Genomic DNA, 18513 nt, shown 5'->3' with positions numbered 1-18513 from the left:
TGAGCCGAAGGCAGACGCTTAACGACTGAGCCACCCAGGCGCCCCTATTATTATTATTTTTAAAAGATTTTATTTATCTATTTGACAGAGAGAGAGAGACAGGGAGAGAGGGAACACAAGCAGGGGGAGTGGGAGAGGGAGAAGCAGGCTTCCCGCGGAACAGGGAGCCCAATGCGGGGCTCGATCCCAGGACCCCGGGACCATGACCCAAGCCGAAGGCAGACGCTTAATGACTGAGCCACCCAGGCGCCCCTGTATTATCTTTTTAAGTATGCTCCATACCCAATGCGGAGCTCAAACTCAGCGACCCTGAGATCATGACCTGAGCTGAGATCAAGAGACGGATGCTCAACCGACTGAGCCACCCAGGTGCCCCTTATTATGATTATTTTACATGTTGACAATCATAAGAAATGGGACCCCATCTGAGATCCCCAATCATAGGGGGTCTAGCTCAGAGTAAGTAGACCTCATCTTTTTTTTTTTTTTTAACTTTCCCTCCTTCTGCATGGGGCACAGAGGTCCTTTCTTCAGCGAGAATCTCTAGTCGCCCCTCACTCATGTCTGTCCTTCCCCTTGTTATATTCCCAGCAGTGCCCACAAGTGGGCACACACATATCTACTGAAAAGGAAAGGCATGAAGACCTCTATTGACCTGCCACTCTTGACTTCCAAAGTAATTTGCTGAAGGATACTTATCACACTGGATTCAATCAAAAGGATTATTTTGAAAACTTTGTGGGAACTTTTGGTAAATGTTTTGATGGTTTTACTCTAAAGGTGGTAATATAAGGTTGCCAAATATTAAGTTTTATGTCCTTGTCGCACAATTCTGAGACATGACATTCTGATTTAGTTTAAGACTGTAACTTAATATAACCTTTGGTATGTAATATTTAACAGCATACCCTACATTGGTGTTAAAAATAGGTCCATGGGCTCAGTCGGTCAAGTGTCCGACTCTTGGTTTCGGCTCAGGTCATGATCTCAGTGTCGTGGGATTGAGCCCGGAGTTGGGCTCCACGCTCAGCGGGGAGTCTGCTTCTCTCCCTCTGCGCCCCCCATCCCCGCACATTCACGCTCACTCTCTCCCCCAAAATAAAATCTTTTTAAAAATGGGCTCAGTGAGGTTAAAACTATGCCGATTATAACTCAAACGTGCTCATTCTGGCGCTATTCATGAATTAAGTAAGAAATTAAAATCAACTGGATTTTGAAAAGGTAGTGCTCAGTCAAAATCGGGCCAGATCGTTTCTAACCCACAGGCTGTTTGACAGTTAATACGCCACCATTTCCCACCAGACATCCGATGTGAGGGAGAATGAATGGTCTGAGGCTTGATGAGATGGTAGCAGGGTGGTGACTCCTGCCACAATTTGGAAATTAAATGATCTGTGGGGATCATTCTGATTAGAACATGAGTATAAAGCCATCCCCTAGTCATTCTGGACTTCAGTAGTATTCTAAAAGTACTGCACACAGTGTGACTTTCATGACCACATACGGGTATCTTCCTTGCAGTCGTGCACATGGGATTCTCCCGTCTGAGCCCGGGCTGCCGCCGAGCACCGATGCTACTGTCATCTGGGGAATCTGGCGTTACGCAAAAGAAAGCCCTACACTGAGAGCAAAGGAGATTTAGCGTTATTTATTTTTTTCTAAGGTTTTATTTATTTATTTTACAGAGAGAGAAAGCACACAAGCAGGGGGAGCAACAGGCAGAGGCAGAGGGAGAAGCTGGCTTCCCGCTGAGCAGGGAGCCCGACATGGGGCTCGATCCTAGGACCCTGGGATCATGACCTGAGCTGAAGGCAGACGCTTAACTGACTGAGCCCCCCAGGTGCCCAGGAATTTAGCTATTTTAAAATCTCCTGTAAAGATGCCCAGGTTGGTAAATCTGAATGTTATGTGTTATATATATATAGTAAACATCAAGTAACACCACAAGCATTTAAAAAAAGGAAGTTTATTGGTCTTTAAATGGCTCAAATTGCAAATAAACCAATCGGGTAGTGGCATCAGCCTGACATGTGATGCATCCTTGTCAGTTTGCTTCATAGCACCTCAGTACCCAGGAGAGGAAAGGTCTAAAGCAAAGTCACAATGTTAGTGGTTAGGACCCCTGGTTAAATAAGACTGCAATGAGTACACATGGAGATCGCTGGGCCCGCGGGGCGGTGTTACATTGGTAACTTTGATTCTGCACATGGCATAGCCTATGAAAAATATGAAATGAAAGATGTACATCTCAAACCCTTTAAGGACAAATATTTAACATGACAAGTCAGATGTAATACCTAAAGAGCAGAGTTCCTAAAAAGCCTATTTTTGTTCACTTTACGTACACACCTGTTACCTGGAATGCCTGAACACATCTTTGACTTGTTGAAATTAGGACTGAGCAAAAAAGAAAGACGAACTTTGTTGCATCAACTGTCTTAGCCCCAGTCCGAAGAAGAGAAGAAAAATCTGGGCAGCGGTATATTTCCCGTTGAATTTACGTTCCCCAATAGAACGCTAGAATTCTTCCAGTGGGCGCACCACCCAACGGCGACACAAGCCCATGTGTGGCCTGCATTTGCCAAACAGGCTTTCTGCATGACCCTCGGGGTCGACTGCCTGGTGTTAGCGTCAGGAAAATGTGGCTCTGGTGTTCTGCTGATGAACGCGGACTAGAGAGACTCCTGAAAACTCTCCCAGAGCCAAGCTGTCACCTCTTGAGCACAGACTGAGAAATTAACAGGAGGCCAGCACGCCCGCCTTCCCCAAGTGTCCCAGTGCACAATGCAGCAGCAGTAATGACCTTTCTCCTGTGCCCTGGTCCAGAGAAACCAACAGCTTAACACATGCTCACCGCTCGCAGAAAGGGATTTCCAGGGACTGGCATCTTAGAGAAAAAGAGGGATCACTGAAACGTGACTGGGCTGAACCCTCACGGTCTAAAATTATCTTACAAGTATATGCTGGCCCTTCATTGCAAACTACCTTACAGTTAATTAAAAGTAATCAAGATGCTCTGGACCCTTGCGTTCAAGAACCAGAGTATGGCACACATTTTACATTTGGACAGACTCCTAGCAGACGCTTATGTTTTACGAACCTTCTACACAAAAGTTGTACTCCGTACCAGGCAAATATGCTCTCAACAGGACACACGGGGCGACAGGCCCACGGCACCAGTGAGGACACACCCAGAATGATGTCACCGGGCATTTTTCGGTTTCTAAATTAAGGCATATTCAAAAATTTCCATGTACAAGTTCACACCACTTTTCCACGTTAATCACCAGGTAATTGATGCAGGTTCACAGATGAATTACTCTCAATTTAACTATATGCAACAATCATGCCAATCACTTTTCTTCTATATTTTGCATAACAATGGTTAAAAAAAGTGGTACAGTTTAACTACCATGTTCACAATTGTCATTTTTCAAGGCAGTAGAAGACCAAGACATTTTAAAATGATATAAAATTTAAGCTTTATAATAAACCAGAGGAAGTAGCCTTTCCTCCCATCCCCCCACCCCGTCTCAGCTCTAACAGTTCCAGAAAGACTGCCCTCGAAACACAAGCCCACACGCTACATTCAGGACCGCGATAAATGTAGGCAATTATGAAAGAAGTTGAACTGTGCTTCTCGGCGAAGCCACATTGATTTCTTTTTTAAGTGAATTTGACTTTCAGTGCAGTTCCAATTCATGCTTTTAGTGATACATAACAATTTCCAAATCGTTAAAGTAATTTCAGTCAATTGAGCCTTCGATGGCAATGCTTATAAATTATATTTATTAGTATGGTCAAGGTAAGAAAGGAGTTTGGGCTTTGATTATAAAATGCAGCATCTTTCTCTGATTCTCTTGGCTAAACTTTTCCTCTTCTTTTTTCCATTCTTTTCTTTGCTGTCTTCCATCTTTCTGGCTCGAATTTCCCTCATCAGATCAAAAAATACCTAGAAAGAAGAAAACAGGGTAAATAAAGCCAACAGATAATATGAGGTTGGTACTTCTTGGAACCACAGCAGTAAGCCTTGGGAATTAACTAAGAATAACTACTTAAGAGCTCTTGTTTGGGGAGTAGAGGGAGGAGACAGCACAAAACCAGTCTCCTTCTCCAAGTATACTGGGAAATTTTCTGAGTTACACTTTTCGGTAAAATTGGTCACATCATATAACCTAATCTTCCCATCCCAATTTTCAAGATAAAGAAGACAAGAGCACTACAAATGATGACAGTTCCAAAGTTACAGCTCAATGGATTCCGTTTATACAATTAATGAATGTATTTCACCAATTGATATTTAAAGGTAATTAATTTTTTTTTTTTTTAAGATTTTATTTATTTATTTGACAGAGACAGAGACAGCGAGAGCAGGAACACAAGCAGGGGGAGTGGGAGAGGGAGAAGCAGGCTTCCCGCTGAGCCGGGAGCCCGATGTGGGACTCGATCCCAGGACCCCGGGATCATGACCTGAGCCGAAGGCAGTCGCTTAACCAACTGAGCCACCCAGGCGCCCCTCTAAAGGTAATTAATTTATGTTTAATAAAATTTGTGTTTAATTACTTGTTTTCCTTCAGCTCCATTTTTAGAAACAAAGCTGAGGAAAATGAGTGCTTCCTTTATCGTTTTGATACCAGGTACTAAGAAAACAATTTTCTTTGTTGCAACATAGCTGAGATTTTATCAATTCTGTCTGATGTCTAGAAACTGGCAAATGAGAGCTGTTAGCATAATAATTTAAAAATGACTAGTGTAACAACTCAAAAGTTAAATATCACTAACAAATGTCTGAGGGCAGACAAGGGTCTAGAAGGATATGGGCTCACACCGTACACAAAGAGTTATGAGTATGTGGATGATGACTGGATGAATAACTTTCATGGTCTATACTCTAAAATTCTGAATTAAAAAAATTCAGTTATTACTTCTGTTTTCTTTTTCTCATAAGCATGAAGTAAGAAGTGACACCACACCGATTTATTAAGAACTCAACGGAAAACAAAGATTTCAAAAATTCTAGTTAGCTTGTGCATTGTGACTGTTGTAAGTAAACAAATGTATGTTATGTAATGGCCGGTGTGCTTCTAGCTCTCTGAAGGAAAGGCTAACTGAAAAAGCGAGGTGCTGGAAAGCGTAGGTAGAGAGCTACCTGCAGGAGTTATGTGGATTTGCCTGCATCTGAAACAGAAATGATGAAATGATAAACCAAACACTACTATTATTTTCGGGATGAAGGGAACAGGGGACATGGAACAGTGAGGCGTGTCTGAATATGCTTCATTATACAACTTCTACTTTGGCAACTAACTGTTCTACATATTAAAAAATGAAATTAGGGCGCCTGGGTGGCTCAGTTGGTTAAGCGACTGCCTTCGGCTCAGGTCATGATCCTGGAGTCCCGGGATCGAGTCCCGCATCGGGCTCCTTGCTCAGCGAGGAGTCTGCTTCTCCCTCTGACCCTCCCCACCTCATGCTTTCTCTCTCTCTCAAATAAATAAATAAAATCTTTAAAAAAAAAAAAATAAATAAATAAAATAAAAATAAAAAATGAAATTAAACACAAAAAAGCCGCTGCCAAAGACTGAAAATCAAACTAAAACAAATTAAGACGAACTACACACAGAGTTGGTGACATAATTATACAGAGGAAAGAACTCAAGAGACTTTAAAACACAGCATACGGAATATACATCTCAGAATAGAAGCTAAGAATAAAAATAAAAACAAAACCTCAACAAATAAAAAACAAAACAAGACCAATCTTAAACTTCACTTTGTAATTTAGCTGTTAATAGGAACAGGGCACAATCTTATACATACGTTGCAGGATAGGGTAAGAGAGCAAGCATGCTAATGTAGGTTAGCTCTCAGTGTAAGAGAGAAGGTACAAAGTCAGAGAGGCAGAAAATCCTGAAGGCTAAAACTGAATTAGAAGTAACAGTATGCTCTCATGATCTGTTTTCTTTAATAATACACATTTCCCAGCACTTCACTGAAAGGCCCTGAAACAATGACGTTAACAATGGTGAGCGCATTCGTCCTCAGGCTATGGCTGCTAAATACCATTCCTCCCAAGGGAACCAGTGTTTCTTAGATAAACGGCTGATTCCTGATCTGGAGCAAGAAACAAAAAGTCAGTCAGAAAGCAAGGAAGCTATTAAAAAAAAAAAAAAAAAAAAAAAAGGCAAGTGATTAGAGACTAATGGCTTAAGTCAAATGGACACAAGACCAACAAAGGGGTGTGAATGGTTAGAACAGGGAAAAACGAAGCAAAGAAAACCCGCAGAGAATGCAGGAGACTGAAACACACAGTGACGCAGACCCCAGGGGTCTCTGCCTCACTTGCTGCACCTTGGCTTCCCTGGGGTGATTTCGGAATGCCTTTGGCCTTCGAGCCCACAGCTGGGCCAGCAGAGGCAGGAAGCTTCCAAACCAGCTACGTGTAACGTCAGAGGGCTCCCCTGAAGCTTTCTGATGCAGATGCATCACTATGGAATGAACTTTGGAAGAATTTTTTTTTTTTTTTTTTTTAAGTAGGCTCCATGCCCAGCATGGAGGCCAACGTGGGGCTCGATCTCACGACCCTGAGATCCTGACCTGAGCAGAAATCAAGAGCTGGACGCTCACCCGACTGCGCCACCCAGGCACCCCTGTTATAAAATTTAAAAAGCAAACTACAGAAATGCATGATCTACATACACAGAAATACTATATATATGTAGTATATAAATGTACTATATATACTGTAAAAATCCTATTTATACAGGGGAAACACAAGCAAACACAAGCCTTCCCTTAGACTCTATATACTGGTCTTTAAATGCAGATAAACGTCTGGAAAGACACACCTGAGTTACCACTGGTTACCTCACAGGAAGGGGAGTGGAGTGGAATTTGGGTGAAGAGTGATTCCCTTTTTCTCCTTACTACGAATTTTTCTTTACACAATAAGCATGTGTTCATGTTTTTAATGAAAAAAATAATTAAAAATACAGTACATTTCTACTAAAATTCTTTTCCCGACATAAAATTGGCTCTTCATGTAAGAAATCATACTCTCCTTTTTGACATCCATCTACTTGCTCAACCTCTTTCCATTCCTCCAAGACGTTCCTTAGAAATTAGGAGTAACCTTGGAGTTACGCTTTAGAGAGTCAGAGCATTTAGCCAGAAGGCCACTAACAAGGTCATGAGATGAACCTGGCACCCAGTGAGTCCGCAAGCAGGTTTGCCAGGGGGTCCTCTCGCCTCTGGGTGACTCCTCTGTGACAGACGTGGCCTCTGAGACCGGTGAGGCCCCGGCTCGACCACTCAGATGGTCATGCAGCTTTTCACAGGGTGGATTCAAAATCTGCCTCTTTGAAACTTCATTTGATAGTCTATTGGGAATCCAAAAGAGGACACGGCATGAGCCCTTAATGTCTTGTAGGGGAGCTAGGATTTGTTTTCTGTGACAAAACAAGACACTTCCCAATATAATAGGAGACAATGTTAACACTCACGAGCCCAGAAAAACCTGTAGCAGGTTCCCACAGTGGGTGACACACACCCTGGGGGGGAACCACAGGTACTCCAACTACCGTGTGGAGTAGAAGAGCGAGAGGATGGGGGCCCCAGAGTCGGCCACGCCCAGAGCCAGCAGCTGCCATCACAGGCCTTTTGAACTTGACTCCAGTATGTCATCTCTCCACAGCTCAGGCTCCTCATCTAAAAAGTGAGCATGAGAAGAGCACTTCTGCTTTACGGGGTTAAAGATGCACGCCTAGTGCTGGCCACAGTGCCTGTGTCCTATCAACACTACTGAGTATGAGCTCTTTCAACTACGAACATGATTTCCTCAGCAAGAAACCACATAGCACCTAATTCTAGAAACTGAATAGCTGCTGCGAGTTACTTGTATTTAGCCACTGAGGTATTTTATCCGGCATGTGCACTCTTCAGGGGGTAGCAGTACATGCAATCACAGTATTCAGTATGAACGTGTACCTTGGTTTACAAGCCGCCACATTGCATCTAATTTTGCTTTGGAGAGGTGACCACTGGCTACAGACTACACTCTCCAAAACCGGCCACAGCAATACTCCCTCTGTGTTCTTCTAGTGTCTTGCCACTCTCCATCAAGAGCTGGAGTCCATTCCCCTTCCTGTTGACCCGGGCGGGGGGGGGGACGGACTTTGGGCCTCCTTCGGGCAAGAGAACAAACCGGAAATAATGCCATGTAAACTCCCGTGGCTGGGTCAGAGAAGGTGACGTGGTTCCTGCCTGGTTCTTCTTCTCTTGTGACGCTGGACCTTGGCACCCACCCCACCTCCCTGCTGGAAGAAAGCCTCAAGTAGGGCACCTGGAAAAGGTCACATGGCAAGGAACCGAGGTGTCCCTGGACAACAGCCAGCATCAACTGGCTGAACCAGACACGTGTTAACGGTCTTTAGAAGCTAAGCCGAGAGGCTTCCAGTTCCCAGACTTGAAGATTTTCAGCGGAGGCACCAGACACTGTGGAGCAGGGACAAGCCATCTCCCCTGTGAGCTGTCCAGATGCTCGGCCCAGAGATTCCATGAGCATAAATGGTTGTTTTCACCCGTAAGTTTTGGGGGTACAGTTTCTTACGCAGCGAGAGTAACTAAAATAGCCCTATACCTTGACCTTTCCTCCTTTGACAATATATGCATAGGGCAAAAAAATTCATGCAAGCAGATGACACCATAGGGATTGCTGGGACGACAGCTTCATGGCTTGGTTGGTTCCTGTTCGCCTCCTCTCCCGATTCCCCTCAGTTCAAATAGGTTTTTTTTTTTTTTTTTTTAAGATTTTATTTATTTATTTGACAGAGAAAGACACAGCGAGAGAGGGAACACAAACGGGGAGTGGGAGAGGGAGAAGCAGACTCCCTGCCGAGCAGGGAGCCCAATGCGGGACTCGATCCAGGGACTCCAGGATCATGACCTGAGCCGAAGGCAGTCGCTTAACCAACTGAGCCACCCAGGCGCCCCTCAAATAGGTTTTAACAGAGTGTGTTCTACCTGCTCAAGACATCAATTAGGAGGAACCCCAATACACACACAACGCTAATAATATTCAATGTTGCCTCTCAAAACTCCAAACACACTGAACTTTAAGACATATTTTCATTAGTAGTTCAAATACATTTGCCATAGCTTTAGAGAAACCAGTATACGGAGTAGAAATCTTGTAACACTCATTTTGTACAGGTATCTTGGGCCTATAGGAATCTGACCACGTGACAAAAAAACCTAATCGGCTTAAGACAGTATAATGACATTGTCTTAAGACCTACAGTAAATGAACAGAACGAATCTCTAATTTTTCTTTTTTTTTAAGAATCTCTAATTTTTTTTTTAGCCTAATGATTTCTGGATCAGCGTTATAAATCTACAGGCAACAAGCAGACCAGTTCACTAAAACTTGAGGCCACCCAGAAGCAGTGTTACTTGAAGTGTGTGGTCCCCTGGGCCATAGTCTGTACCACCAGGGAGTTTACTGGAAATGCAAATTCTCAAGTTCCACCCACAGCAAATGAATCAAAATCTCTGGGGGTCAGACCCAGGAATCCGTTTTTATGAAGTTTCACAGACGATTCTGCCAGTTAGAGTGTGCGAGGCACTCGGCAGAGCTGAGATGCTTGATGGCTGGAAAAGGCCCTACATGGGGCGCTCAAGGAGTCCATGCCTCAGCCCAGGGGGCAGTTTTCCTGAACACTGAAGATGTAGGTCTCCAGCAGCAGGATGAAATAATGCACCTGGGCTGGCTCCTAGAAAGGAGACAAGGGTGTTCCTCACCTGGACTCAGGAAACGGCCACCTGAGCAAAGGGGGGAGATACAGAAGAGGGCAGAGGGAAAAACAGGTTGAGGGTGGGGAGTGTAGGTGTAGTAAAAAATTTCGAAGCCCTCTCATCTGGGGCTCCTTTGTCTTGCGAGCGAACCTACATGGGGCTGGGCAGGTGTCAGCTCAGGGGACTTAACACCCTGCCTTCTAAATTACCCAGCCCAGTGGCACCTGGGTGGCTCAGATGGTTAAGCGTCTGCCTTCAGCTCGGGTCATGATCCCAGGGTCCTGGGATCGAGCCCCCCATCAGGCTCCTGGCTCAGCGAGGAGCCTGTTTGGTTTCTCCCTCGCCCTCTGCCTCTCTCCCTGCTCATGCTTTCTCTCTCTCTCTCTCTCTCTGTGTCTCAAATGAATAAAAAAAAAAAAAAAAAAAATCTAAAATAAATAAATAAATAAATAAATTACCCAGCCCATCAGGATTAAGTAAAAAGAAAAATTTAAAAAGGGCAGGGATTCAGGTCAGAAATCCTGTCAGTGCTAGAAAAAAAGTGGTGTCTCGTATTTCAATGTCTCTTGGGAACCTGAGGACAAGGTGAAGTAAGAAATTCTGAACATGTTGTACTTGAGCGTTCAGGGCGGATAACAATCAGCACATATTAAATCACTGTTCGAAAGTTGCACAAATCTCTAGACACAATGGAGCGGAGTTAGAGCGAATCAATGTATTGTTAACACGATGTAGCTGTAAGAAGGGCTGCCCTTTACCTTGTCAACATTAGCTCGAGTTTTAGCAGATGTTTCCACATAGTTAACATTCCACTGGTCGGCTCTGGTTTTTGCCTCTTCTACAGAAACCTGCCTTTTATCTTCTAAATCTGATTTGTTACCAACCAGCAGAAATGGAACATTCTCATCTTCTTTTACTCTTAAAATCTGCTCCCTGGATGAGAAGAAATGAGAAAGAAATATTAATATTACCCCCATGTGTTAGACTAACAAAATAACAAATACCATCTGCAACGAGCATTTATTTATATGTTTCTTTACAGTAACAATGAGCTCATTCGTTGCATGGTGGGACATGAGCAGCACGACCTCCTCATTCTATCATCAATCACTTGTGTTACATACTCACTTTTCTGATGAAGGAACAATACACCAGAGAAGACAATATAAATATGGCAGTAGAGGTACAAAATGGAAGTGCAACTTCCTCCAAATGCTTTTTAAAAATAAACTTTTACGAGAAGGGTGGTTTGAGATTTGCAGAGAAGTTGTGAAGACAGTACAGAGTTCCCGTACTCTCTGCACCCAGTTCCCCCTACTGGTAACATCTTACGCTAGTGTATGCGTTTACCACAACTAACGAGCCAATCCTGATACATCATTAACTGAAGTCCAAATTTTATTTTGATATTCTTAGTGTTTACCTGATGTCCTTCTCCTGTTCCAGGATCCCACATGACATTTAGTCATCAGCTCTCCTTAGACTCCATGTGGCTCTGACAGTTCCCAGATTTTCCTTGTTTTTGATGACCCTGACAGTTCTGAGACTTGCTGGTCAGCTCATTTGTAGAACATCTCTCAACTGGGATTTGTCTGATGTTTTTCTTGTGATTAAACTGGGATCATGGGATTTGGGGAGGAAGACCACAGAGGGAGAGAGCACCATTCTTATTCTTACTCATATCCTTATTACCTCGTATCGATGGTCCCACTAAATGTTCTTAAAAGCCCCACAAGGGCCAGATATCTCTTGAGTATAGATTTTGTGTTTAGAGAGAAGTTATAGGCCGTCACCAGTTTTAAAGGTATCATGGCTCTCTGTCCCTCCTAGTCAACCGTGACTGAGCAAAGTACTTTGCCTCGGTCTCCTCCTGTATAAAATGGGGCTAACAACAGAACATTCCTTATCTGGTTGCCAGCAGGATGAAATGTAAAGTGCTATCAGAAACGAGGCGAGGCCATGGAAAGCCTGGACTTACTGGGTTCAGGGGTGAGAGGACAATATTCATGAGAGTTAATTAGTTGGTTTGAATAAGCTACTTTCCTGGATGTCAGAGAAAGGCAATGCTATGTCTACAATCTTCATACACATTTTATTTAATGTGACGCCCCCTTTAAATAGAGTGTTAGAGGCTGTTATAGAATTTAGAACAGGAAAGTACCTTCGCAAACTGGTCCAATTTCTTTTTGACATAAGAAAAGTGAGAACCAAAAAAAAAAACGAGCGTTTTCTTTTTTTTTAGATTTTTTTAATTTATTTATTTGAGAGAGAGAGAATGAGAGACAGAGAGCATGAGAGGGAGGAGGGTCAGAGGGAGAAGCAGACTCCCTGCTGAGCAGGGAGCCCGATGCGGGACTCGATCCCGGGACTCCAGGATCATGACCTGAGCTGAAGGCAGTCGCTTAACGGACTGAGCCACCCAGGCGCCCAAAACGAGCATTTTCTAACACTTTTATTAAACGTTTGTTTACTAAGCATGCCCTGTATGATACATGCCAGGGACTGGGCCAAATATGGGTACTAGGGATACTCAGATGGGTTAACGAGTGGGTCCTGCTCTCAAGAGTTCTCCCCTCGTCAGGGAAAACACATGCAAACCAAGCAGATTCTGGGAGTGTGGTAAGTATGCTGGAGGCGCTGTTGCAAGCACACTGTGTGTGCAGATGAGGAAACTGTGGGCTCTGCCCTGGAGACGGGAGGCCCAGGAAGGCTCCAGAGAGGAGCTGCCACTGTGGGTTAGACCACGTGGACCGTAACCATTCAGATGGCCTCAAAAATGCTTTCCTGTTGCCGCTGAGTCACTGGGACTATTTTTATTTATGGGAAGGCAACACGTCGGAGGTACGGAGGTACAACAGAAGAGCAATGAATGATTCACTTCTTCTCTGTCACAGCAGTAGCCCAAGATTCTCACTCCTGGCGTAAAAATACTTTATTCCCCTGAGATACCACTTTGGCTTTGGCAAACTCTGGTGACAACATTTATCCCCTTACCTAGAACAGGACTTGCTATAGAACAAGCACTCAAATATTTGCTGAATGAGTGAATGAGCACTGACATTTATATAACTTGCAACATGCCTCCCAAGATTATAAGTTCCCAGGGCCTGCACCCTTTGCACTTTATCACATATAAAACTCCTTCCTTAGAGAAACCAATAAAGTTAATTTTACAAATAAATCTGCATTTCATTTACTTATTTATTTGAGAGAAAGAGTGAGCAGGAGCAGGGGGAGGGGCAGAGGGAGAGGCAGAACCCCTGCTGAGCAGGGAGCCTGTCACGGGGCTCGATCCCAGGACCCTGGGTCACGGCCTGAGCTGAAGGCAGACGCTTAACTGACTGAGCCACCCAGGTGCCCCATAAATCTGCATTTTGAAAGTTTCTCAATGACATTTTTTTTTTGCAAAGAATGCTCTCTTAAATTCCTTTAAGTTCTTGAGACTTTCAAGTGGACATGAAAAGGAAGCTTTATATAAGCCCAGGTTCAGTTTTTGCTCAACCACCGGAAAACCTCTTTCCTCATCAGTGGAAATCCTTCTTATCCAGGCTCACCTATCTCATGAAGGCCTCTCAGCTTCTCTCCTCTCCGGGATCCCAGCAATGATCACTGCCCACGTCTCCTACTTTGTCACTACCTTGCTCTTGGTTTCATGCCTTTTTCAACTAGGCTGTGTGAATCTTGAAAATAGAGGATACACGACATGTTTCTTTTGCGTCCCTCATACCAAGGCAAATTTGCAACACAAAAATAAACAAATGTAATTAAAGAATACTTTTGGGGGTGCCTGGGTGGCTCAGTGGGTTGAGTGTCTGACTGTTGGTTTCAGCTCAGGTCGTGACCCCAGTGCGATCGAGCCCCGCATCTGGCTCCGTGCTCAGTGCGGAGTCTGCTTGGGATTCTCTTTCTCCCTCTCCCCGCTCACACACTCTCTCTAAAATAAATAAATAAAAAATATATATTTTTAAAGAATACTTTTGGGTGCCTGGGTGGCTCAGTCGTTGGGTGTCTGCCTTTGGCCTGGGTCATGATCCTAGGGTCCTGGGATCGAGCCCCGCATTGGGCTCCCTGCTCAGTGGGGAGCCTGCTTCTCCCTCTCCCACTCCCCCTGCTTGTGTTCCTGCTCTCGCTATCTCTCTCTGTCAAATAAATAAATAAATCTTAAAAAAAAAAGAATACTTTTGATTATGCATGTAGTATCTGAGACTACTCAAGAACTTATTTATGCCGTATCTCTCTTAGAACCTCTCTCCCCTTCACCAACCACCCTCCTGCAAACCAAATGGATGACAGATTTTGATGAAGCAAATAGTACATAAGATGTAAGAAATAGATAACAGAACCTTGTGTGCCAATCTAAAGTGTTATTATTTCTATTAAAACAATCAGCGTGTGCTGCCAGGCATGTGTGTCACGGGGGGAGGGCGACGTGCCTGCGGAGCCTCACGGAGGCGCCGTAACACCAGTGACTCACAGAGACAGATCTAAAATCTGGGGCAGAGCTCCACGAGGTGAGCCAAGTGTCAAGTATTACGGCAGCAGTGGGCGTATACTCCAAAGAGAAACACTTGAGTAGCGGGTATTGAGGCTGTCACAGTGGGAATAAACACAATTACACACAGAGTGAAAGAGTAACGAGGAGCCAGCTCCAGCTGTCCGCTTGTTTCGGGGGAAGACATCGCTGTGCGGGATGTCAGTGCAAAGGCCTCGGTCCCCACCATACCTGAAGTCGGCTGTGGCTGCAAAGGATTCCATTTCTGTGATAGAGAAGACACAGAGGAAACCCTCCCCGCTCCGAAAGTAGTTGTCTCTAATTGCGGCATAATCCTCCTGCCCAGCTGTATCCAAGATATCGATCTGCACTTCCTCCCCATCCAGCACTACCTTCTTCCGATAGCTGTCTGCTTTGGTAGGCTCATAGTCCTCCACAAACTGGAAAAGATGAAATACAGATTCACAGGAAGTTGCCAAAACAGTACAGAGAGCTCCCATGCACTCTTCCTTCTGTGTTCCCCAGTGGTAAACACAACATTAATTTACATTTTCATTTTAGGTAATTCGGTGGCTTCTACTTTTGCAAAAAGCAAGGGATGAATGATTAAGTTTAGATGGTTTACAGCTTGAAAACTGTACCTTTTTCTTCCTGCAAAAATGATTATACATCTACTTAATCAAATATATAAAAACACCTTTCGGGCGCCTGGGTGGCTCAGTTGGTTAAGTGACTGCCTTCGGCTCAGGTCATGATCCTGGAGTCCCAGGATCAAGTCCCGCATCGGGCTCCCTGCTCAGCAGGGGGTCTGCTTCTCCCTCTGACCCTCTTCCCTCTCGTGCTCTCTGTCTCTCATTCTCTCTCAAATAAATAAATAAAATCTTTAAAAAAAAAATAAATAAAATAAAAACACCTTTCAATGTGACTCTAAATATAAATTTTCATGCCAGAATTGTGGAAATAACTTGAAAGTGAGTCAGTATTGAGGTAAGCACTGAAAGTTGCTGTGAGGGGCGCCTGGGTGGCTCAGTCAGTTAAGCGGCTGCCTTTGGCTCAGGTCATGATCCCGGAGTCCTGGGATGGAGCCCCGCGTCAGGCTCCCTGCTCAGTGGAGAGTCTGCTTCTCCCTCTCTCTCTGCCTACTTGTGCTCTCTATCTCTCTGTCAAATAAATAAATAAAATCTTTAAAAAAAAAAAAAAAAGTTGCTGTGAAATCTTTTCCTAAAATGAACCAAGTCAATAAAGTGGCTTATACTACTCAGCAGAACAACAAATCACGAACTTTGAGATCTCTCTCTAAATGTCTGACTGTTTAAATAATACAATTAAACAACTTTACATTCCCACATCTATCTTCAACTCTGTAAATCTCATCTTGGTATTTTTGATCAGTGTATCATTGTTAGCATGTGTGTATGTAGATATACATACTTTTGCAGGTTTTTTTAAATTAGTTCCTAAAAATATTTTCATTATCTGATACTTTATTTATTTGCTCATGTCTATATCCCTCTATGAGAATATAACCCCTGGAAGTAGGGACCTTGACTATTCTACTCATCACTGTAGCTCCCAGAGCTTAGAACAGCTTAGAACATGGAGGATACTCAATATATAATTATTTAAAAAATGAACACAGTATATTTTTAACTATAAAGGCTACAGAACATTCTGCCATATTTCCATGCTTATTTTTATAAGTATTAAATATTTATGAAGATTTAACAAATACAAATATTCAGATATCACATCAGATACTACTGTGAATATTAATATTGATGAATACTAAGTGAAAGCTTAACCATTCATCAAATGTCAGGTATGTGAACAGTATTACTTTTGACCTCCTCCTTATTGTTAAGAAGGGGCCGGATTTAGCGATTAGTTTGAAAGACCAGCTATTAAAATGCATAGTATGGAAAACAGATTGAACAGATAAATCAGCAAGTTCATTTAAAGAACCATTTCAATCTCTTCTGTTTCCAATTTTTTTGCTATAGTCCCCAGTCAGCGAGACAACTGGCTGGATTTAAGCCATTTGCGCGTGTGACAGAAATGCTGATGAGCAGGCAATCGGGTGGTAAGGGTCTGCAGGATTTGTTGTTAGGAGACCAGGCTTCACGCTCCGTTACTCATTGGCGATCACACTCCTCTTGGACAGGTTGAGAAACCTCTCTGAGGTTCTGTTTTCTCATCTGTAAAATGGGGATACTACCATACCAGGATTGTTATGAGGATTAAGTAAGAAAGAGTAATCATAAAATCTTGCTTCTACTGGAAGGAAGAGTTGAGGATAAATGCTTAAGCTGGATTATCAACTCTTAAATCATTTAGGCTTGGTAAGAGTCTTCTGGGGAAAAAATATATTGCTGTATATGGGCTGAGACCTTAACTCTGGGGCAGTAAAGTCTGATATAAATACAGGCACACAAATCTGTAGCCTTCTCGTAATTATGTTTTAGGGACACAGCCTTTACCTGTCTAATGGTGAGTGTAGCGCCATGCCAAATACTACAACAGATTTTTTCACTATTTTTAAATTATTTTATTTTTTTGTTATTATTATTATCACAGGACACCTTATTATGTCAACTTCAAGTCTCAATTAGGTACTGTATCTACCGGATCTATTAATTCAAGGTGGGAACCTCCATTAAACACTTAAAACGAAAAAGCCAAAGTTAGATTGCTTTAAGTAGGTACTGTTTCCAGGTTCGTTTTGTTTTTAAAGTATAAAGTTTTTAAGGATCTTAAGTTATTGACTTGTTAAATCAAGATGTGTACAAACGTTGGCTCTGAATTTAAAAATGGGAAAAAACGATTACAGTAGCTTTCAACGATTCAGGAATACATCTAAAACAGCACCAAAACGAAGCCACAGAAATCCTTTCTGAAAGCCCAAACTTAGCTATTCATTAAAAATGGGCACTCACCTCATCATACATGAACTGTAGGGTCAAAGCGGACTTGCCCACACCACCACTGCCGACCATGATGACTTTGTGTAGGGCCAAAGAATTCTGACCCTTGGGCTTGTTTGCAGCCATCTTGTGTCACAGAGTTTGCAGCAAAGGAGTAAGAAGAATCTAAAAACAAAGAATGAAAAAATAAGTAATGCTCAGTACATTCTTCTTCAGAATTCCAAGTGTAGGAAAAAGATACGGTGTCCTTGGGCTTCAAGATACTAGTTTTCAGGGGCGCCTGGGTGGCTCAGTTGGTTAGGCGACTGCCTTCGGCTCAGGTCATGATCCTGGAGTCCCGGGATCGAGTCCCGCATCGGGCTCCCTGCTCGGCAGGGGGTCTGCTTCTCCCTCTCCCGCTCCCCCCCCTCTTGTGCTCTCTCTCTCTCACTCTCTCTCTCAAAAAAATAAATAAAATCTTAAAAAAAAAAAAAAAAAGATACTAGTTTTCATCTTCATGAAATCACTGTGGTGATTTTCAACAGATGGCAAATGAAGTATGCTCATTTAGAGGAAGAACCACTTATCAGAGAAGACCATGACAATACAAGTATATGAATCAAGGGCAGGCATTTCTCCTAGAACAGCTCATTTTCAGTAATGAGCTGTGACCCAAAGTAAAAATTTCCCAGTGCAACTACATCCTGACAATAATGGAGTGTTACAGGTATTAGAATATAATCACACAGATTATGAAAACGGGCTAAACAATCACTTTGTTTTCTTTTTTTTTTTAAAGATTTTATTTATTTATTTGACAGAGAAACAGCGAGAGAGGGAACACAAGCAGGGGGAGTGGGAGAGAGAGAAGCAGGCTTCTCGCGGAGCAGGGAGCCCGATGTGGGGCTCGATCCCCGGATGCTGGGATCATGATCTGAGCCGAAGGCAGACGCTTAACGACTGAGCCACCCAGGCGCTCCACTTTGTTTTCATATTAACCTTTATTGGCAATAATTAAAGAGATGTTTCTTCTAATTCTAGTAAGAAACAACTGACCCGCGCCCCAGCCCCGCAACGAAAAAAAAAAAAAAGAGGTTGCCGACTGAAAGGTTTACTCACTGTCAGTTTATAAATGAAGAAATCTCATCCCGGTAACTTGGCAGCAGAATTATAGATAGAATCCAATACTGTATATCACACCTCCCAAGGGGCATCATGGAGTAGATGGCCAATCTAACTTAAATGGCTGGATGCAGTGTGCCCTCACTCTATTCAGAGCACGCACTTGTGTACTACTTGTATGTGCTCAGGGTGGGAAGACCAGGTTCC

The 18513-nt window shown here is 43.3% G+C and overlaps 1 protein-coding gene across 1 annotated transcript in view; it reads right to left on the bottom strand.

Annotated features, from left to right (window-relative positions):
• Window positions 1-1950: 1950 nt before the first annotated feature.
• RALA (RAS like proto-oncogene A) overlaps window positions 1951-18513 on the bottom strand; it is a 77135-nt gene continuing 60572 nt past the window's right edge. The window contains exons 2-5 of the mRNA XM_006736518.3: window positions 17218-17370; window positions 14516-14724; window positions 10551-10725; window positions 1951-3952 (exon numbers count right to left, since the gene is read on the bottom strand). Of these exons, the coding sequence (XP_006736581.1) occupies window positions 3830-3952; window positions 10551-10725; window positions 14516-14724; window positions 17218-17331 (621 nt within the window). The 5' untranslated portion in view covers window positions 17332-17370 and the 3' untranslated portion in view covers window positions 1951-3829. The remainder of the gene's footprint in view (window positions 3953-10550; window positions 10726-14515; window positions 14725-17217; window positions 17371-18513) is intronic.

The sequence above is a fragment of the Leptonychotes weddellii genome, chromosome 12 (genome assembly GCF_054177405.1).
Source record: "Leptonychotes weddellii isolate Sample4059 chromosome 12, ASM5417740v2, whole genome shotgun sequence".
Classification (NCBI taxonomy): domain Eukaryota; kingdom Metazoa; phylum Chordata; class Mammalia; order Carnivora; family Phocidae; genus Leptonychotes; species Leptonychotes weddellii.
Note: the sequence above shows the minus strand (reverse complement) of the source record. Positions and strands in the feature narration are given on the sequence as shown.